The 17,508-nt window shown below is 45.7% G+C and overlaps 1 protein-coding gene across 4 annotated transcripts in view; it reads left to right on the top strand.

Moving 5' to 3' along the window:
* The window catches only part of LOC108920698 (FERM, ARHGEF and pleckstrin domain-containing protein 1-like), a 78,453-nt gene that overhangs the window by 30,258 nt on the left and 30,687 nt on the right, over nucleotides 1–17,508 (top strand). For 3 of the 4 annotated variants that reach the window (XM_029256798.1, XM_029256797.1, XM_029256799.1), the window contains exons 3-5: nucleotides 13,295–13,408; nucleotides 14,271–14,313; nucleotides 14,833–14,911. In XM_029256798.1, coding sequence (XP_029112631.1) covers nucleotides 13,295–13,408; nucleotides 14,271–14,313; nucleotides 14,833–14,911 — 236 coding nt within the window. The remainder of the gene's footprint in view (nucleotides 1–13,294; nucleotides 13,409–14,270; nucleotides 14,314–14,832; nucleotides 14,912–17,508) is intronic. The other variant, XM_029256800.1, reaches the window with a different exon arrangement.

The raw sequence follows: 17,508 nt of genomic DNA, 5'->3' as shown, positions 1-17,508 counted from the left end.
ATACATTGACTAATATTAAAATTGCTTTGGATATACAGTAAATATTTGAATTAATGTTGCTAACAAGGTGAAGCTGCAAAGAAGAATCAGAGGAGTAATGTGAAAGAGAATGTGATTAATTTGGAAAGGTGGACCTAGAAGCACAACTGTCATGTTATTTGCAGTCTTTATTTGATCTGAGTGTAAAACAAGCAGCTTAAGATATTTTATTTGACAAGTACAGGCAGTCCCCAGGTTGCGAATGTCCGACTTACGTACAACCCCTAGTTGCGAACCACCCCCGCAAAGCCTGTTAAAAATTTGAGTTAATGTACATGCAATGATTTGTAATAACAAACGGGCACTACTTTTTGACGTGCATCAGAACATTGCACGTCTACAGCAGTTCTTCGGCTTGTGGATGTGTGAGCCCGAGGTAGGACAAGGACTTGGTTCTTTTCAGTCAGACTGTCACGCCTACAACTTCACCCCAAACGTCCGCACCTGCCCGAAATCAGAGCAGCGGGGTGTAAAGAAGCCGCACACCCTGGTTGCAGAATCTCATTTGAGAAACCCATCTCTCCAACGCTCTCGAGTGAACCCACAACCTACCTGTCCTTCCAAGTCCCTCGTTCTCCTCAATCCCTCGTTCCCGCTCCTGAGGTCCACGGCTCCCGACACTTGCATCGCCTCCTCGACTACGACATCGGATTCTCCCCAAGACCTACATTTGTGCATCGACAGACTCACGCCTGTCCCCGACCACAAATCCCACCTGCTCCCTTGTGTACCGACAATAAAGATCCCGCGACTGGGTCACACCTACCTCAGTCTCCTGTCCGCTCAGTATGACACGGACCACATTGCTGTTAACAGCATCTCGTGTGTGTTACTGTATTTGCCTTCAATTATTTTGTTTTTACCCTCCTAACCATGGCACCAAAGCATAAATGTGATGCAAGTGATGGTGATGCATCAAAGAAAAGAGAAACAATCATGATTAAAACTAAAGTGGAAATAACAAAGCGATCGGAAAAAGGTGAAACATCAACGGACATTGGAAAAGCAAACATTAAAGTTTCTTTAATGTTTTTTATACCTATACACACACACACACACACACACACACACACTCTCACACCTTCTCCCCTCTCTGTTATAAATACTGTAGTAACTATTATTTTTATCTCTTTCTATGTCTCTCTCTATTATAAATACTGTAGTTACACATTATTATTATTGTTGTTGTTATTATTATCATTACATCGTGATATTGTATTATTGCTGTATTGTTACATTAGGGATGTTTTAGTGTATGCAGAAGCGTTTCTTTAATGTTTTTTATGCATAGAAAGGTACGCAATATAATCTATACTAAGACAAACATTTGACTACTGACATTAGACACGAACCGTACCTAACTTTGACGACTTACGTAAAAATCCAACTTAAAGACAGGCTTACGAACTCGTTTGTAATCTGGGGACTGCCTGTAGAGATGAATGAAAATTACATAGTGAAGCACACAGAGGTAAAGCAGCAGTGTTGGATTATGTACTGTGAGCTTGATCCAGTGGTTCCCTTTCATGACCTTGTGTCATACCTTGTACCTCGATGTAAGTTGTGGCAGCATTCTTAGCGGTTGCTTGACAGATTCATTCAGGAGTTGGTCTGTCTGCCCCAGTGCTGATTACTCAGGCAATTGAGTTAGAGAAACAAAGGAGCCTCTCATGGGTTGTGTATCACGAAGGTTACTAAAGGAGATCTTTGAGCTCTTCCATCCATGGCCTGCTTGGGCTGCACAATGGAGTAAATTTTCAAGGGGAGGGAGGATGACGTTAGACTGGGGAGTGAACCTGACCCCAGAAGCTTCATTCTTCTTATTGCTGAATCTCAGCCTAGCACCTAAAACCTTTTTAAATGGTTTGTTTTCAACTTAGAGTGAAAGGTGAATTCTTGCTTTGGCCATATCCAGGTATAGGTATCATGGGAAATATGACCCTGTTGATGTATGGTTGTCAGCTGCCGTGACTGTGCTTTCAGACAGCCTGGCATTAAGTAAACAGCACACAGTACATTCTTAAAGATTCTTAGTGTGAAAAATGTGTAAAAGCAAAGCAGCTTGTGGAACTTGACAATTAAGATATTATATGTGTGTGTTTGCAAACAGCACAATTACATCTTGCAAGTTTAATGAGTAATTATTTAATTTGTATGTCAGAAAAAAGTATCTACATCATTCAGAACTTTAATTTCTTCAGTTTTATACTTTATGTGTCTATAGAGGGATGCTGGATGCACATGAGAGACCTTACTGATGAAAATACCATCAGGCTCCCTGAAGGACCATTTAGTTACTAGTGTGAATTTTGCATGGATGTGATTGGCTGCTGTGCTCTTGTGCTCTATTGCCCCCCACTGTATGGGCCGTGGGGGGCGTGGTGGTGCAGCGGTTTGGCCGGGACCTGCTCTCTGGCGGGTCTGGGGTTCGAGTCCTGCTGGTGGTGCCTTGTGACAGATTGGTGTCCCGTCCTAGGTGTGTCCCCTCCCCCTCCAACCTCACACCAGACTGTGTGTGTGTGTGTGTGTGTCTGTGCGTGTGCGTGCGTGTGGGGGGGGCCCTTTGCCCCTCCACATGGACCCTTAACCATGGTAGCACTTTGTAACACAGTTGAGTTTTGGTTGCCTAAGTCCTTCTATCCAGGGTTTTAGAGTATGTTCTTACCTTTGCATTAATCACCTAATATTAGAAGGATTTCACACATTTATCCTAATCCCCTTCAAGAAGTCTTAGTCAGATTTTAAGTACAGATTTAAATTCCTCTACAGTCCAGATGTTTTGTTTCAATGTTCCCTCTGACGTAATAATGCCACCACGCGCACAAGCCACTCTACCTCCCGTGTGCTGCACTTTATCATTCTACTACGTATGTGTATATGTCTATATGTTTCCTGTTAATGCTGCACAGCTGCGGAGAATGCACCAAAGATTTTCACCACCCGTACACTTGTGGTTATGGTGAAGTGACAATAAAATGATTTGATTTGATTTGACATAGTCTAGAGTAGACAATATCAAAGATTTGGGGTTACTGGAGTAGAAAGTCGCTGAAAAGAACCTTTGTGGAACTATGGTTTGTCTGTAAACTTTCTAAGGTTCTTGTTCTTGAGAAGCATATCCCTCTTTCCTATGTGCACATTTTTCCTGGATCAGTGCTGTGCAGTGATTACTATATATATATATGTATATATACAGATGTGCTGCTAGACTCACCCGGTTACCTTTAACCTCTGATTCGATTTTTATGAATTTCGCGAGAGGCTCCCCAAAAATGATAGGTTTTGGAATTAAACACCACATGACATTTAATTACATGTCAGAGCTCAAATTTCTCAGATAAGTGTCTCAGCAGTTACGTCTTCAGCAGCTTAGACGGCACTCAGCAGGTGGTGTACGTTTCTCTAAATACCGAAATAAGTTTAATTTGACCAAGCACGCTCACACTGCCAGCTGGCAGCCTCAGCCTTCTGTATGTGAAACCCATTCCACTGGTAAGATGTGCAGGGTGCTGCTGGATTTTCTGTGCTGAAGGTTAAGTAGTTTAAGGTAATCCAGAACAGGCTAATTGATTAGCCTCACTGGGAGAGCAGCATCTGTAGCTGTCATCGGTTCTTACTGGGGCAGAGGGAAAAGCCCCCATCAGCATACCCTGGAACTATATTTCTTGAACCATCTTTTCCCATCCAGATAAGGTATCAGCTGCTCTGTGGAGACAGGAAGACATATGGACTGGGTCAGTATTTCTACACAGTGATTAATAATGTTTAGGAAACATTGCATAGCGTCCCTGTCCAGTGTCAAGTGATAAGCTGATAGAAGATGAAACTACCCCAGCACTTCACCTGTAATGAAATGAACATTAAGCAATTATATTTCTAACCACACAATAAATGTTGTCCCTGTATATTGTAATACTGAACTCTAAGATTTGAAGCTTCTGAACAAAACGTTAACCTTCAGTTTTCTACAGTTAGTATGGAACGGTTAAGTCTCGGCCAAGTTTTCAGGAGCAATCCGCAGTTATGGATGGAGTTCAGTGGAGAAGAACACATCTAATAATGTGCACATATGGACAGGTTTACCTAAGGACCACGTAGGTCGAGTTCGTGGCAGGTCAGCCAGAAAGGGTTGTTCGCATATCCCCCAGAAGTGCTGTTTTGACAGGCACCCGCTCCTGTTTACACTCACTTAATTAACATTCTTCGTCAATTCGTTTTTCCCGAGTAAGTACCTCCCCCATTGCCTTCAGCCATCTGTTTTGTATCTGATGAAGTCATTCCAGCCGACACAATGGAAAATGCTTGATGCAAGAGCTCGTATTTCTGCCGAGAGCCTTTTCCTCAAACATGGTCAAGTTGCAAATCCAGCAGCTGCTCCTTGTGGGCAGAAAAACTTAAGAATATTTCAGGATATTTATAGTTACTGAGAGTCACTCTTTAAACTCTTGTAGCAGTCAATCAGTATCTGTTATGATGCACATGTTCCAGAGTACTTGTATCTCTCTGTGTGAGAGCACATTGAAAATACAGTGCAAGTGTAGCTTTCGATTCTGATGGATTTAAATTAGAGCTGTTTGTATGAAACATCTTAACTGCAAATTGTTTATCCCGGTGGAAGCAAGTGTCAAGCATCCTGACTGAACTCCCAGATGTTCTTTTTTTTTCTAAAAGAGAAGCTTGAAAAGAACTGCGGTGGAACGAGGTCTTTCCCAGCAGCAGCCACTGTGTCGGTAGCGACATTTTGTTGAATCTCATTAATGTCCTGTCTTGGCCAATTTTTTACAATTAGGGCTTGTGAATTGCTCTTGAGCAGGTACCACTACTGGGTACACTAGAGCAGCTAGCTGATTCTAAACTAATGCCAGCAGGAAATTACCCTAGTATTCTTCACACCCTGCTAATTTTGATTCCACGCCACCGTTATCCACACAGGTGTCATTATTCTTATTGGCATGAGGTCTCCTTCCATGTGAGGCTTCCGTTGTTCCCCAGCTTTCAGCTGCTGCCCTCAGGTCTTGATTCCAAACTAAATTAAATACACTGCACTGCCCGTGCCAGCTCTTCTGGCATTCCCTGGCGCTTTGTGTGTGACCCAGTATGGCTGTCGGATCACAGCCCACTTACACAAGTTGGGATCACACATAGATCCTTGTATTCTGCCTCTTCCCCTTATATCAGCCCTCAGCGTCAGATGCTTCTGTTCAAAGGTGGGCTGGAAGTTCACAAACCAGAGATGTGGCAAGTGAGATTTGCATTTTCCCTACCTGTAATATTCCTCTACCATTTCTGTAGTGTGAACTTTGAGGGAGCACCTCAAAGTAGAGTTTTTGATCACTTGCTCACCTCTTGTTAGAACTTGGGTAATCATTTCCGTCTGTACCAGCAGCAGTGACTGGTGTGATGCTTGGAGGTTTCTCAGGAGAATGGGGGGCATTGCTTCTTCTACAGTTCAGTTGTGCAGCATAAATCCTTCCAAGAATGGTCTAATACTTCAGGCTACAGACGGGAAAGCTACATCTTGGCCAAGTTGAAGCTGCCGTTGAAATTGCAGTGCAGTTCTGATAGCATCTGAGAAGAAACTTGTGGATAAGTAAGGACCACCGAGCAGGAAAGTGAAAGGAGAGAGGCTGATGTTATTTTTGACGGAGCATCTTAGTCTGAAAGCCTCATGTATGCTCTGTGCTTTAGTGTAGAAGACATGACCCAGAGGGGATTGTGATCTTAATCAAATCTGACCAGACTTAAATGTATGCAAAAAAAAAAAAATAATTGAAATCTGTCCTCTTTGTGCGTTTGCTAAAATCTTGATGTAATCAATACTTGCTGTAAAAGATGCAAATGATTATTTAGTTGCATACCTGACACTTTTATCCAAAGTAATTTACCATCTCTGACACATTTACACAGCCGTATATTTTTACTCGGCCAGTTCAGGGTAAGTCCCACGATCAAGGGTCCTATAAGAAGGCTCAGACTAACTTGAGGACAGAGCTTTGCTTTGCTTTCAATTCAGGACAATCCGAATAATTTATTTTTGAAGTAGCTGTCCCCTGCTGTGTGGGCAAGGCGGGGGGGGGGGGAGCTGGGAGAGATTCACAAGGGGTTGACAGAGAGCTGAGGAGTGTTTCTCCTATAGTGCTGTGGAAAACAGAGGTCCCTCGTTGGCACTTTTTCGTGCACCTCAAAGGCGGTCATCGTGAAATGGGTCTGGCAGCGTGAGGACGAGTGCACGACGTCGCTCCAGAAAGCAGCGGGACTGCGTCCCACCGCTGAGACCCAATGGACTCCTGGGCCGTACCGCAGCATGGCTCAGTCCTTTCACAGCCATCTCTGTTCTGGGTTCACTCAGGCCTGAGATTTAAAGCAGAATTCATAATATGTTGCCACAGGAACACTGTTTTCAGCTAAAGATGTGTTTCAGTGAAGCACCCACTGACAGCAGCTTCATGAACTCACAGAAGGGTTTCAGTGGTCCTTTCATTTTTTGGCTATAGGCAGCCATATGTTTGTGCTAATCAGCTGATTTTTCAAGATATCACTGGTGATGTGCAGAAGTTACTTGGTTGTGAGGTTTTTTCAAAGGTCCATCTTGAGTTCGATCTCTAAACAAAATGGAACAGAACGTTGACACGCGGGTTCGCGTCTGTCTTCTATCTACAGACAGTACTCACAGGCACACAAGAATAAGGGCATGTTAGTTACGATCTGCGCTACACATCACGTGGGTTCAGTAGATGTTCTTTCTCCCTTTTGTCTGTGTTTGTCAGGCAGAGAGTGTCACATGGTGACATTGATGGTCATGGTGACCCTAATCTGGCCTGAACTCCTCTGCCATGGTGGTCTTTAGTTTGTCATGTTTGCATTTCTTCCAGTCAACACCTTTGGATCTGTGTGTGAACATAGCTGGAGAAGCCAGCCGGCTGGAGTTGTTCCTTAAGGGTGACAGGATCTGCAGCTCAAAACCGGTGAAACCATATGTTTGACTGCTTACCTCCTCTGATAAGTCTAGTTATTAGATTAATATATTGCTGTTCTGGCTGCCAGTTACAGCAGGAGTATTAAAAATGTATTTTCCCAGGAAGATAAAGACCAAGGCCTAGTGGTACCAAGTGTTCCATAAATGCATGGAATATCGTCATATTGGAGTGACAATATTGCCATCATTCTGTGACGGCGGTCCTGGTCTTCTCATTGAGCTCGTTTGAAACACGTGACTGTGGTAACTTTTCTGTGGATCTAACTCTCGATGTGTCACGTCCAAGCCCACAACACAAGCGACAGCACCTGACTCTGCACTAGCTCCTGAGTAATCGTTCACCCTATAAAGACCCTCTTCAGCTCCCGTACCGTTGCGGAATCTCGTTTGGGACAACCCCCCTTCCTCCCATTACTTCGCGCGCACACACTTACTCTATTCTCTGTTCACAGTCTCCAGTTTTTTGACTCCTTGCTTCGATCTCCGACCACGTCCGTGGACCCTCGTTCCTGTCCTGTTCGCCGATCGACCGACCCTTTGCCTGTCCCTGGTTTTGAGAACCTGCCTCTTCCCTCAACTTCAGACAAACAACGCTACACTTGGGTTCGGCCGTCCCGGGTCCCTGTGTTCCGCGTGACACGATGGGCCTCAATGAGTAGACTATGCTAAATTTCAGGGTGAGGACACTGTCGGTAGCGCCTGGTGAGAGACAGAGACATCCTTGTGATAAGCCACCAGCGTGGATGAAGGCTCTGTCACCATGTGTTGGGCCTCACAGCGGCACAGCAGATAGCGCTGGTGCCCCACAGCTCCTGGTCGTGGGTTCGGATGTGGTCAGTGAGGCTTAGTGTAGGTTGAGTTTTCACGCCCCCCCCCCATGTCTACATGGGTTGTCTCTGGGTGCTCCAGTTTCCTTCCATGGTCCAAAGACATGTGTTCCAGGTGACCTGGTGACCTGAATTGCCCTTAGTGTATGTTTGTGCGTAAGTTACACTGCTCCGCCATTTGGATGTGTAAATCATTTTAATTAGTAGAGTGCTGTATCTGCTATTGCAAACCGCCTTGGATAAAGGCAGCAGGTAAGGACTAGTTAATAGTAATTGTTATACTGTGCATGCACCAAGCATCTCAGGACTGAAACACCTTGAGACAGAGGGTAAGGCGAGTTACCTTCAGTTGTCCTTTAACCTGATAAAGTGCGAATCAGTAGCAGCGCCCCACGTGTCGTTCTCAGGGATTATATGAAAAGAAAGCGTTGAAAGGGAAAAGTTGTCCCTCCCTTGCCCTTACGCATCAGTATTCAGGAATGGGTTTCCTATTTCAACCTCTTCCAAGTATTTCTTTTTTTAACACATTATATTCCCCTCAGTGCCCAGGAAGTGGTTTTTTTAAAGCGTATCTCACTGTATTCCCACGATTATTTATTTGTTCTAAGGGGACTGTACTGAGGCTAAAGGGCATCAAAACTGGTTTGTAAACCATATAAGATGTGTAAATATTAGTATTAGTTTTGCGTATTGAGTGATTGAGTTGTACAGCTGCTTAAAGGTCAGTGACAGGCCTGATTAATGAGCAATCGCTTGAATTGGATGACTAAAGTGTTTGCAGTTGTTTTTCTTGAAGAAATATAATTTCCACAAGGATCCACACAGACGCGCTCTGGGATGAGGCTTGTCAGTAGAATGCCAGCCGGGAAAGGGCAGCGAATGCCATTTAATACAAATGTCCCACATCCGCCGAAGCCCGCGGTACATATTCCCTTTTCTCATATTTTCTTTGCCAGGTCGAAGTCACTGAGAAAGTTTTGTCCCACATTCTCAGACCTAGAAAGGAAGAAAGTGGGTCAAGACTTTTTGGACAGGCCCCATATTTTAAATCCGGAAGAAGAGAGTTTCATCCTAGTTTTTGCCCCCCCTCCGTAAACAGATGGGGTAAGGAGGACCTGGTGTTCGGTTTACAGCTCAGCCGAAATGTCTGGATTTAATGATGTCGAACACAGATGACTGTCACAGCCTGAATTTGACACTGCCGCCAGTTTGTGGTGTCAGCTTTTTACTGGCCGAGCAGCGGAAACAAAAAGTTCGAGAGTCATTCTTTGATCACTTGGCCAGCTTTTCTGTGGTCTTGGCACCTCTGCGTAGCAGTGGGCCGTAAGCCAAACTGTCCAAACAGCCAAGCCCAGACTGAAGGAGCTGTTTCTGCACGTTTGAAAAGCACAGCTCCCATCCCCTTCATCCCGGACGTGCCTGGGCCAACGCAGGGCAGCGACTGGCAGCTTCAGTCACATTTCCGTGTTTCGGTGCGCGCCGGGCCGTGGTGGGCGATGCGGACCGTGACGCTGCTCTCCCACTAGGTTCGTGATGACTCAAGTTGGATTATAAATCGGTGGATCCAGCAGTTCAAGTTCTCTGAAAGCATCTTGGGAACGGTGTTGAGGACGAAAGGGAGGGCTGTAACACGAACAGATAACTGATGGAGGCAGAAGCCTTCATCTCAGCCCTGTGAGAGGAAAGCGAGGGCCGGAACACGGATTCAGGCTCCGCGTGCCAGTGGTGTATGTGGTACAAGAGGTGGACAACCTCCGCAGTCTACATCTATTGTATCCTGATCGGCAAACTGATGTTCATATGAAATTGTTTAGAATAAAAACAGGAATATGAAATCAGAAAAGATTTTTAATATATCAGTGACAGTTAAAAAGTCAACTGGAAAGGTTGGAATTTCCAGATGCTGTGACCTTTCGCTGTAGAGCAAAATGAATCAATCAGTACAGGGCGGAAGGCACGTTTTAAAGGGCTTGTGGTGGCTCTGAGGTGTGCGTGTGTGTGTGTGTGTGTGTGTGCGTGTGTGTGAGTGAGAAAGAATGAATGAATGGCGACACCTCGTATGGTGATCCATCACTCAGACTTATGAGGCTTCATTAATGGTTTGTGACTGTGCAGCAGTCGGTGAAAGAGAGCGCGGCTCCTTCTTAATCAATACGCTACGTATTCGTCTCCCCAGTGATACCGCTGCAGGCCCTCCTCTGAAAGCGCTCTGATTTGGTTCTGCAGAATGCAATGCAGGATTTTTTTTTTTGGTCGAAAGTGTTATTTCACAAATTAGTCCTGTTCTTAAAATCAGTAAGTATGGGTTTACTTTAGAGCTGTGTTCGCCCCCTCAACGCTGATGACCGCCCACCCTGCCGAACTCCCTTTGGCGTGAGGAGCTGTGGGTGATTTTCTCACTGAACCTTTGGCTGCCTGTACATAGGACCATTTGTGTCCGTCATGGTGTCATAACTGTGCCTGGCTACAGTTTGGACCGGAACCCTGTTCATCTCTGGCGGAACACCCTTCCGGGGCTGAGTTCTACTGCCAGCTCGTCAAGCCAGTCTCCCACATCTAGGAGATCCTCTTTTATACAGTTACACACACATGCAAACACACATTGTCTGAAACCGCTTGTCCCAAGTCGGGTAGCGGTGAACTGGAGCCTAACCCAGCAACACGGGGCGCAGGGCCAGAGTGGGAGGGGACACACCCAGGACGGGACGCCGGTCCGTCGCAAGGCACCCCAAGCGGCACTTGAACCCCAGTCCCACCAGAGAGCAGGCGCAGGCCAAACCCACTGCGCCACCGCACCCCCCCTCTTTTATACAGTTACTGTAAATTAAATTTGTTTCGTATAGCACCCTCTCAGAAAGGCTTTATTAGTGCTGTCATACAAATACACTTGAAAATAATGGACATAACTAACAGCAGTAATGCTCTGAAGTAGTGTCAATTTTGGCCCTGATTGAAGGGTCTTGGAAAAGTGCTGCCCCCTGGTGATTTTGACAGCTTACTGCACTGCCAGGACACCGCCAGGTGCGCCGTGTTGCTGGGACTAGGTGATGTAACTGTCCTGATGTGTGAGGCCGGCAGCTCCCTGTCTCCGTCTTGCGTGACCAGCACAGCCCTCAGGATGCCGGAGATTTGTAAGACTCCCCGCCCTCCCCAAAAGATTTGAAGGGTCACTTATAATCCCAGTGAAGACGAGTCTCTTTTCTTCAGCGCACGCATCATTTCAACGCGAGACTGTTTGGGTTAAAAACCAGCCACAACAGCAATCAGGCCCTGCTCCGAGTTCCTAACACTTGTCAGAGTGGAACGCCGATGTCTGTTACCTTTGGGAGCGGGCCTCTGACATCACCACTTCTCAGGAGGTTGTATTCTGCATGTTCTGCATGAACCCTGATTTAGCTCTGTTTTGTTCTTTTGAGAGTTCAAGTCCTGCTTCTTCAAGTGACGTTATTTATTTATTTTTACCACGTAACCAGCTTCAGTCTTGCGAGGATTAAGTAGATGGCGCGCGTTATCGCCGGTGTTCGAACCGAAGCCGGTTTTTCGCAGGATCCTTTGGAAGTAAAACGAATGATAATCTCCGATTTCCCTTTTTCCTTCTGATCCTTCGGTCCTTCGGCACGCCCGGAGATGTGACTTGTACTTTAAAGTCGCAATTCTCCCCTCTCGCAGAAGGTGAAATCTTTTTGCTCGCTGGGCAGGCTTCATGTGTCTGTCCGCTTCCTGTGGAGAGAATACAAATGTGGGATTTTTCTGGCCTGATTACCATCCTCTCCTTCAGGGGTGGGGGTGCGGGGTGGGGATGGGGGGTATAGGCTCGCTTGCCTCCACATAGAGATGGACGGAAAGAAAAGGGAAGGGAAGCAGCACCTTGATTTGCTCTCCAAAGAGCCCCCAGGAGGGGATGAGGGTTTCCTCTGAGGAGCGCCGCAGGAATGGCAAGGCCTCATTCCAGGATAGGCTCTTCTCTCTGTCAGCCGTGGAGCATCACACCCCTCCCAGGCCCAAACTAGAGCCTAGCCTGTGCCAGCTGCGTGTTCACGCTACGGTATGCAAGGCCACACTAGTACCGTCACACTGACACTCTCGCGGCGGCCGCCTTGCTAAAAGTACCGGGCACATCTTTTCTTCCGTCACTGCCGCCCCTTTCTGTTCATACGCAGTTAAGGCAGAATGTGATTAGCCACCTCTTAATCGCTGTGCGTGCCATGCCTGAACCGTGCGGCGAGCCCTCTGAGGCCTTTAAGCCATTAATCAAGTGACAGTTGAACCCAGGTCACGGGGCAGATTGCGTCCTGGTGGCTCGGCAGCAGTGGGACATTGATGCTGCTCCATATGGCCAGTGCCAAAGGCTGCGTGTCTGTGTGTGTGTGCATGTGTGTTAAACCAGCTGTGCACATTTTTACTGCGAGCACAGCTTGAAGCGTGGCGTCCGCATTGCTGCCTCCAATCGTATTATCCACACTTAGGCATTAAACACTTTATTTCTTGGGACAGAAACTGAGTTCCACTCAAAACTGTTCAGGTATTTTGTTTTTTGTGCAGTGCTAAGGCTGTTTTCAGGACCAGAAAATAAGAAGTGAGAGTGTATCCATTAAATACACACACAGAGTCTGAAACTGCTTGTCCCAAGCGGGGTTACGGTGAACTGGAGCCTAACCCAGCAACACAGGGAGTATGGCTGGAGGGGGAGGGGACACCAGTCCCTCGCAAGGTACCCCAAGCAGGACTCGAACCCCAGACCCACCAGAGAGCAGGACCCAGTCAAACCAACTGCACCGCTGTGCCTCCATGCCCCCCATCCATTAAATGTGGATTGTAAAATGAGCTATAAAATGCAGATAAAATTTTGCAAGAGTATTATGCATTTGATTATTTTCAGTTGCTGGACTGTTAAATATATGCTTAATAAAAAAAAAGAAATATATTTAGGTTTGTATTGTTTTGCAGAGGCAGATTCCAGGCGATAGAAGTGTTCATTGCTGAACTAGCTTATGAAGTAATTTTAAATGGCAGAAAGCTGTAATTTGCTTAAATTACAGTCTGAAATTGGAAACAACAAACAGTATAGCAGACTTATTCAGTCTCATTTGCTATATGGAAAAATACCTTCCGCAGAACGTTACTGGGGTCCAAGGGCCACATTGCCCGTAACCCTAGAGTCATATTTTCCACCAAATAGGTAGTAGGACCACCTACAGGTCAGAGGTCCTTTCAACAGGCTCATCAGAACCTGTTGGAGGAATAAGCTGGAGAGCAGCAGCTATGGAGGCAGCAGGTGTGCATTCACAATGGCATAAATGATGAGATGTTGTGAAGATCATCGAATGTGTTGTACTCCCAGGATATTCTTTTGGTCTGTAAATGGCTGTACTCGTTAGAATGGAAGAGTGGATTGGTCACCTGGTGTCCACGCGAGTGTGTTCCTGACCATGTTTTCCTGTCTTTCTCACAGCAACGGGCCCCCGGAAAGCTTCTGTTTGACCTAGTGTGCACCCATCTGAACCTCATTGAAGGGGACTACTTTGGCCTGGAGTTCCAGGATCACCGCAGGATGACTGTAAGAGAGGGATGTGAGAGAGAAAACACACACACACACACACACACACACACACACACACTGGCTGAGGTCGCTGCACTCACGTGGGGTCACGGCAAGCCGGAACCTAACCTGGCCACACAGGGTGGAAGGCTGGAGGGGTAAGGGACAAACCCAGGATGGGACGCCAGTCCGTCACAAGGCACCCCAAGTGGAACTCAAACCCCAAGACCCACCAGAGAGCAGGACCCAGCCAAACCCGCTGCGCCACCATGCACCCCAGAGAGAAAGCAGTGATTCAAATTAAACACTTTTAGGTTCCCTGGCTCTAGCACCTATCAACCCTCATCCTGGTGATGGAAGGATATACAGGCTTTCATTCTGGCCTTCTTCAAGAATTATTTCCACCAGCACAAGGGTTGCTGATCCCTGTCTCTTACTCGTAATCCATATTACGTCATCATATTTCCACTTGTCAATGAAAGAGTTAGAAGGTAACATTTTTAATGACTAATCATCGGTATAAAGCTTGTCATAGTGGTTTGTAAAGCAGGAACTGGCTTTAAAACATTGCAATTCTTTGATGCCAACATGTTCATCTGCCAAGCGAAGTTCCATTGGGCTTTCTGCTGATGTGTTTACAAGTTTGAGAGACAGAGGCACATTATCCAGGGAGCGGCATCACATGTTTACTGAAGCAGCACCTGTCTCCGTGAGCTGCTACCACGATCCGACGGCTGGTTCTGGTCATTGCCTCCGTCAGATTTCCTCAGGACCCAAGATCCCATGGTCTTCATGTCATTTTCAGACACAGTGTACCCCCTTTCCATGCTCACCGATTCAGATAAATGCCCCCCTTTGACGTCTTCGAATTTTGCTGTGTTTATTTTAGGTCTGGCTGGACTTGCTGAAGCCCATCATGAGGCAGATTAGACGTAAGTACCCAGACGGAACAAAGCACCGAATTCACACCAGCGGCGAACACAGAGGGCAGGAATCGTGTTCCTCAGCGAAATCACAGAACTAATCTTTGCCGACAGGGTAGATGCTTGTGATCAGTAAAACTGAAATGTCCTTATCGACCGCAAAACACATCATTATTTCCATAACGCCTGCCTTTCTACACATAACGATATTTGTATCACCTAAATCATTTGATTTAATTGGAATTTCACCGTTGTGAAGAGTTGATGCTGACGTTAGAGCTTTAGTGGAGAAGCTGAAATTGTGAATGGAGTACAGATTTTACGCAATGCTTGAGAGGCGAAAACTACAAGAGATGGTTATGCTGGTAACTTTGCCAAAATTCCAAAGGTCTCACCGAGTATTAAAATCACAGCCAGTCCCTCAGGGTGGCTGTTTTTGTTTATATTATTTTTCTGGTCAAAACGCAGCTACTTATTTTACATTAAATCTCACATTCACGGTCTACTTCCCATCATGTGTCTTTGGAGGCCCCAAGCACACACTTCTGCGCTTCGTGGTGAAGTTCTTCCCCCCGGACCACACCCAGCTGTTGGAAGAGCTGACCAGGTGAGGAAGGGGCTCGAGCCGGGAAGGGGGGATGGGAGCTGCATTCTCAAGTTCTACTCGCAAGGTCGACTTTTCATCTGTGTTATTTATGGAACCGCGCTTCCTTCTCCCAGCCATGCTTCCTCCTCAGATTAGCCTGGAGGTCCCTGGGGGGGATTTAGTGTATTCTGTGTCGTCGCCCTGGGCCAAGGCGGTCCTTCCTGTCCTGTTTCCCACAGCAGGACGGTTTGCTGAAGTGGGGTTGCTCTTGACAGCTCTAGAAAGAATAGACTGGATAACAAGATCATACACAGACACTAACCTGACCCCTACCGGAAGGTTTCCATATGAAAGTTACAGAATTATTTATATGATTTCTCTGAAAGATTTATCTGACAATCGTAATTGCACGTCCTGGTTGACATTATATGACACCAAATTGCAAAATTACATTTACATTTACTATGTAGTGTACTAGCACACACACCTTATTCACTAAGGTAACAAGAGGTGTGGAGAATTTGGATGAAATCCCAGCCACTTGGCCGAGTTTTCTCTCAAAACTTCTTTCGGTTGAACATCCGAGGCAGTGCGTTCGTGTAGCGAAACAATTCTTTTTTCCACGACACTGATATTGTACAGACGACGACTCAGAACCTGGGCAGCCCCAGGCTTTCCGCAGGTTTCGGGAAATATTTTTAGCTGTGCAGTTTATTATTTTTCTGTGTTCTCTTTCGTGTCAGATTACTCATTTAGGAGCACAAGTGCGTTCGTGTGGCGTTTTCCCATCGGAAAATAAAACCATCCTGGGTTTCGGAATGAGATACCATATGCCTTCCTTTAACTATAGCTGATGGCTTCCGGTAGGTGATTTGCGCCCCTTCTAGTATCACTATAGCGTGAATATTTAATTAGTAAAATCAAAGAGGTGTTACTCATCGAGAGCAATTTATGAGTAACAGGTCCAGTGAGAAACACGTTCGGTTGTAAATTGTGCTTTGAGGGACCGTCGAGTGGAACTGAATGGGACGCACACATCTCATTAATTATAACAGCATCTCTTTCCACTGTTACTTTTGCTACTTTGACTAAATATGCATAAAACATGCACTTATAGCCCTCTAGCTACGTATTTTAAGCATTTATATGCTTAAGCTCTGTAGCGTTGCTTTTTAATATCGATATTTTTAGTGGTGGATGAAACCACCCACTCCGGTTAGCTAGGCAGCCAAGGAGGCTGATATTTTTCTGAGTGTTTTGCTACCTATTATCCTATAAAATACATTTGTAACATTTTTATTTACTCTTTTAGTTGAATCCTTTTCTCCAGAGTGACTTAAAATGTTGCCTGTGTTCTAAACTACCTACTAATTCTACACAGAAATATTTCAACATTTATGCATCTGAGCAATTCTTACTAGTGGAACAACAGATTGGAACTCTTCTCCTTTGATTGCAAGGCGAAGGCTTCCATCACTGCATTCAGTGAAAGCGATGCTTTGTTTTATCTCATCCATTCCTCGCGCAGCGTTTCGAGATGAGCAGGTTGAGGCCTTCGAAGAAACATGCAGCGCTGTCAGGAAAATGTTTTAAAGCACTACGGCAGGGACATGCCAGAGTGTTTGTGTTTGTCATTCTCTTGATTTCTCTTGTAGCCGTGTGCTTGAGCAGATCTGCCGCAATTGTTTTTCTTTCCGTCCCTCAGCTGCAGAAAGGAGCCGAGGAGAGCCGAACGCTCAGAGAGAAAAGAAGGAATAATCCATTTCCATCGCATATGTGGAGACTCGGTAGTGACGGGGTGTCACTGTGAACCCGCGTCAGTAAAATGTGACCATGTTTCAGGGGATGGGTGACAGGTGGTCTGCAGTAGGCCCCTGCACGGCCCTGGATAGCGGGGTACCCTGCGCTCGGATGGCGAGGGCCGTTCGGCCCAGTCCGATACCTGAGACGGAGGCTTTCGATCCGCCTGCGGTAGTACAATTATTCCACCGAGAATGCTTCCGGTACATTTTTGTTCTTCCTTCCGTGTTCTGCCAATTTTATGAAGGTAATGAAACATAGCAGGCTGTTGGGCATTACCTTTTGCCCCTCACAGCAGAATGATGCCAATTACTGCTATGTTCTACCTGTGCTGAACTCCCAGTGACAATTCCAGGATAATACCTCTTGTTCTATGTGAGCTGTGGAGCTACTTCTCCATCTCTTAAGAACATATTTGCCAGCTTTATGAGTGTTTTTATGAGCCCAGCGTGAACCCTGCAGTTGACCACCTTTCTGACGTTTTACACATACACGTTGTTTGAAATGCTACATACTTGTGCATGTCTGTGAGCAGCCAGTTCACCTTTCTACTTATTTTGGCCCTTATAATCCCATATAGTATATCTGAGTTCGTGAACAAGGGTGTCTCCATTGTAATATAGCTGATTGCAATTATAAATCATTGACTATTGGACTGTTTTATGACTGTTCATTACTCTTAAACCCAGCAAAGTGAAAAAGGATGAACTATATTGTTGTAGATTCTTTTAATGTGCCCTGAATACGTGTTAAATGCATTGGCTGTTATTCTAATCTTACTAGCACATTTTCTCTTCGGAGAGAGTTCATTTTCATTA

This window comes from Scleropages formosus, chromosome 12, assembly GCF_900964775.1.
Source record: "Scleropages formosus chromosome 12, fSclFor1.1, whole genome shotgun sequence".
Taxonomy (NCBI): domain Eukaryota; kingdom Metazoa; phylum Chordata; class Actinopteri; order Osteoglossiformes; family Osteoglossidae; genus Scleropages; species Scleropages formosus.
The sequence above is the reverse complement of the archived record's forward strand: the minus strand, read 5'-3'. Positions and strand labels throughout refer to the sequence as shown.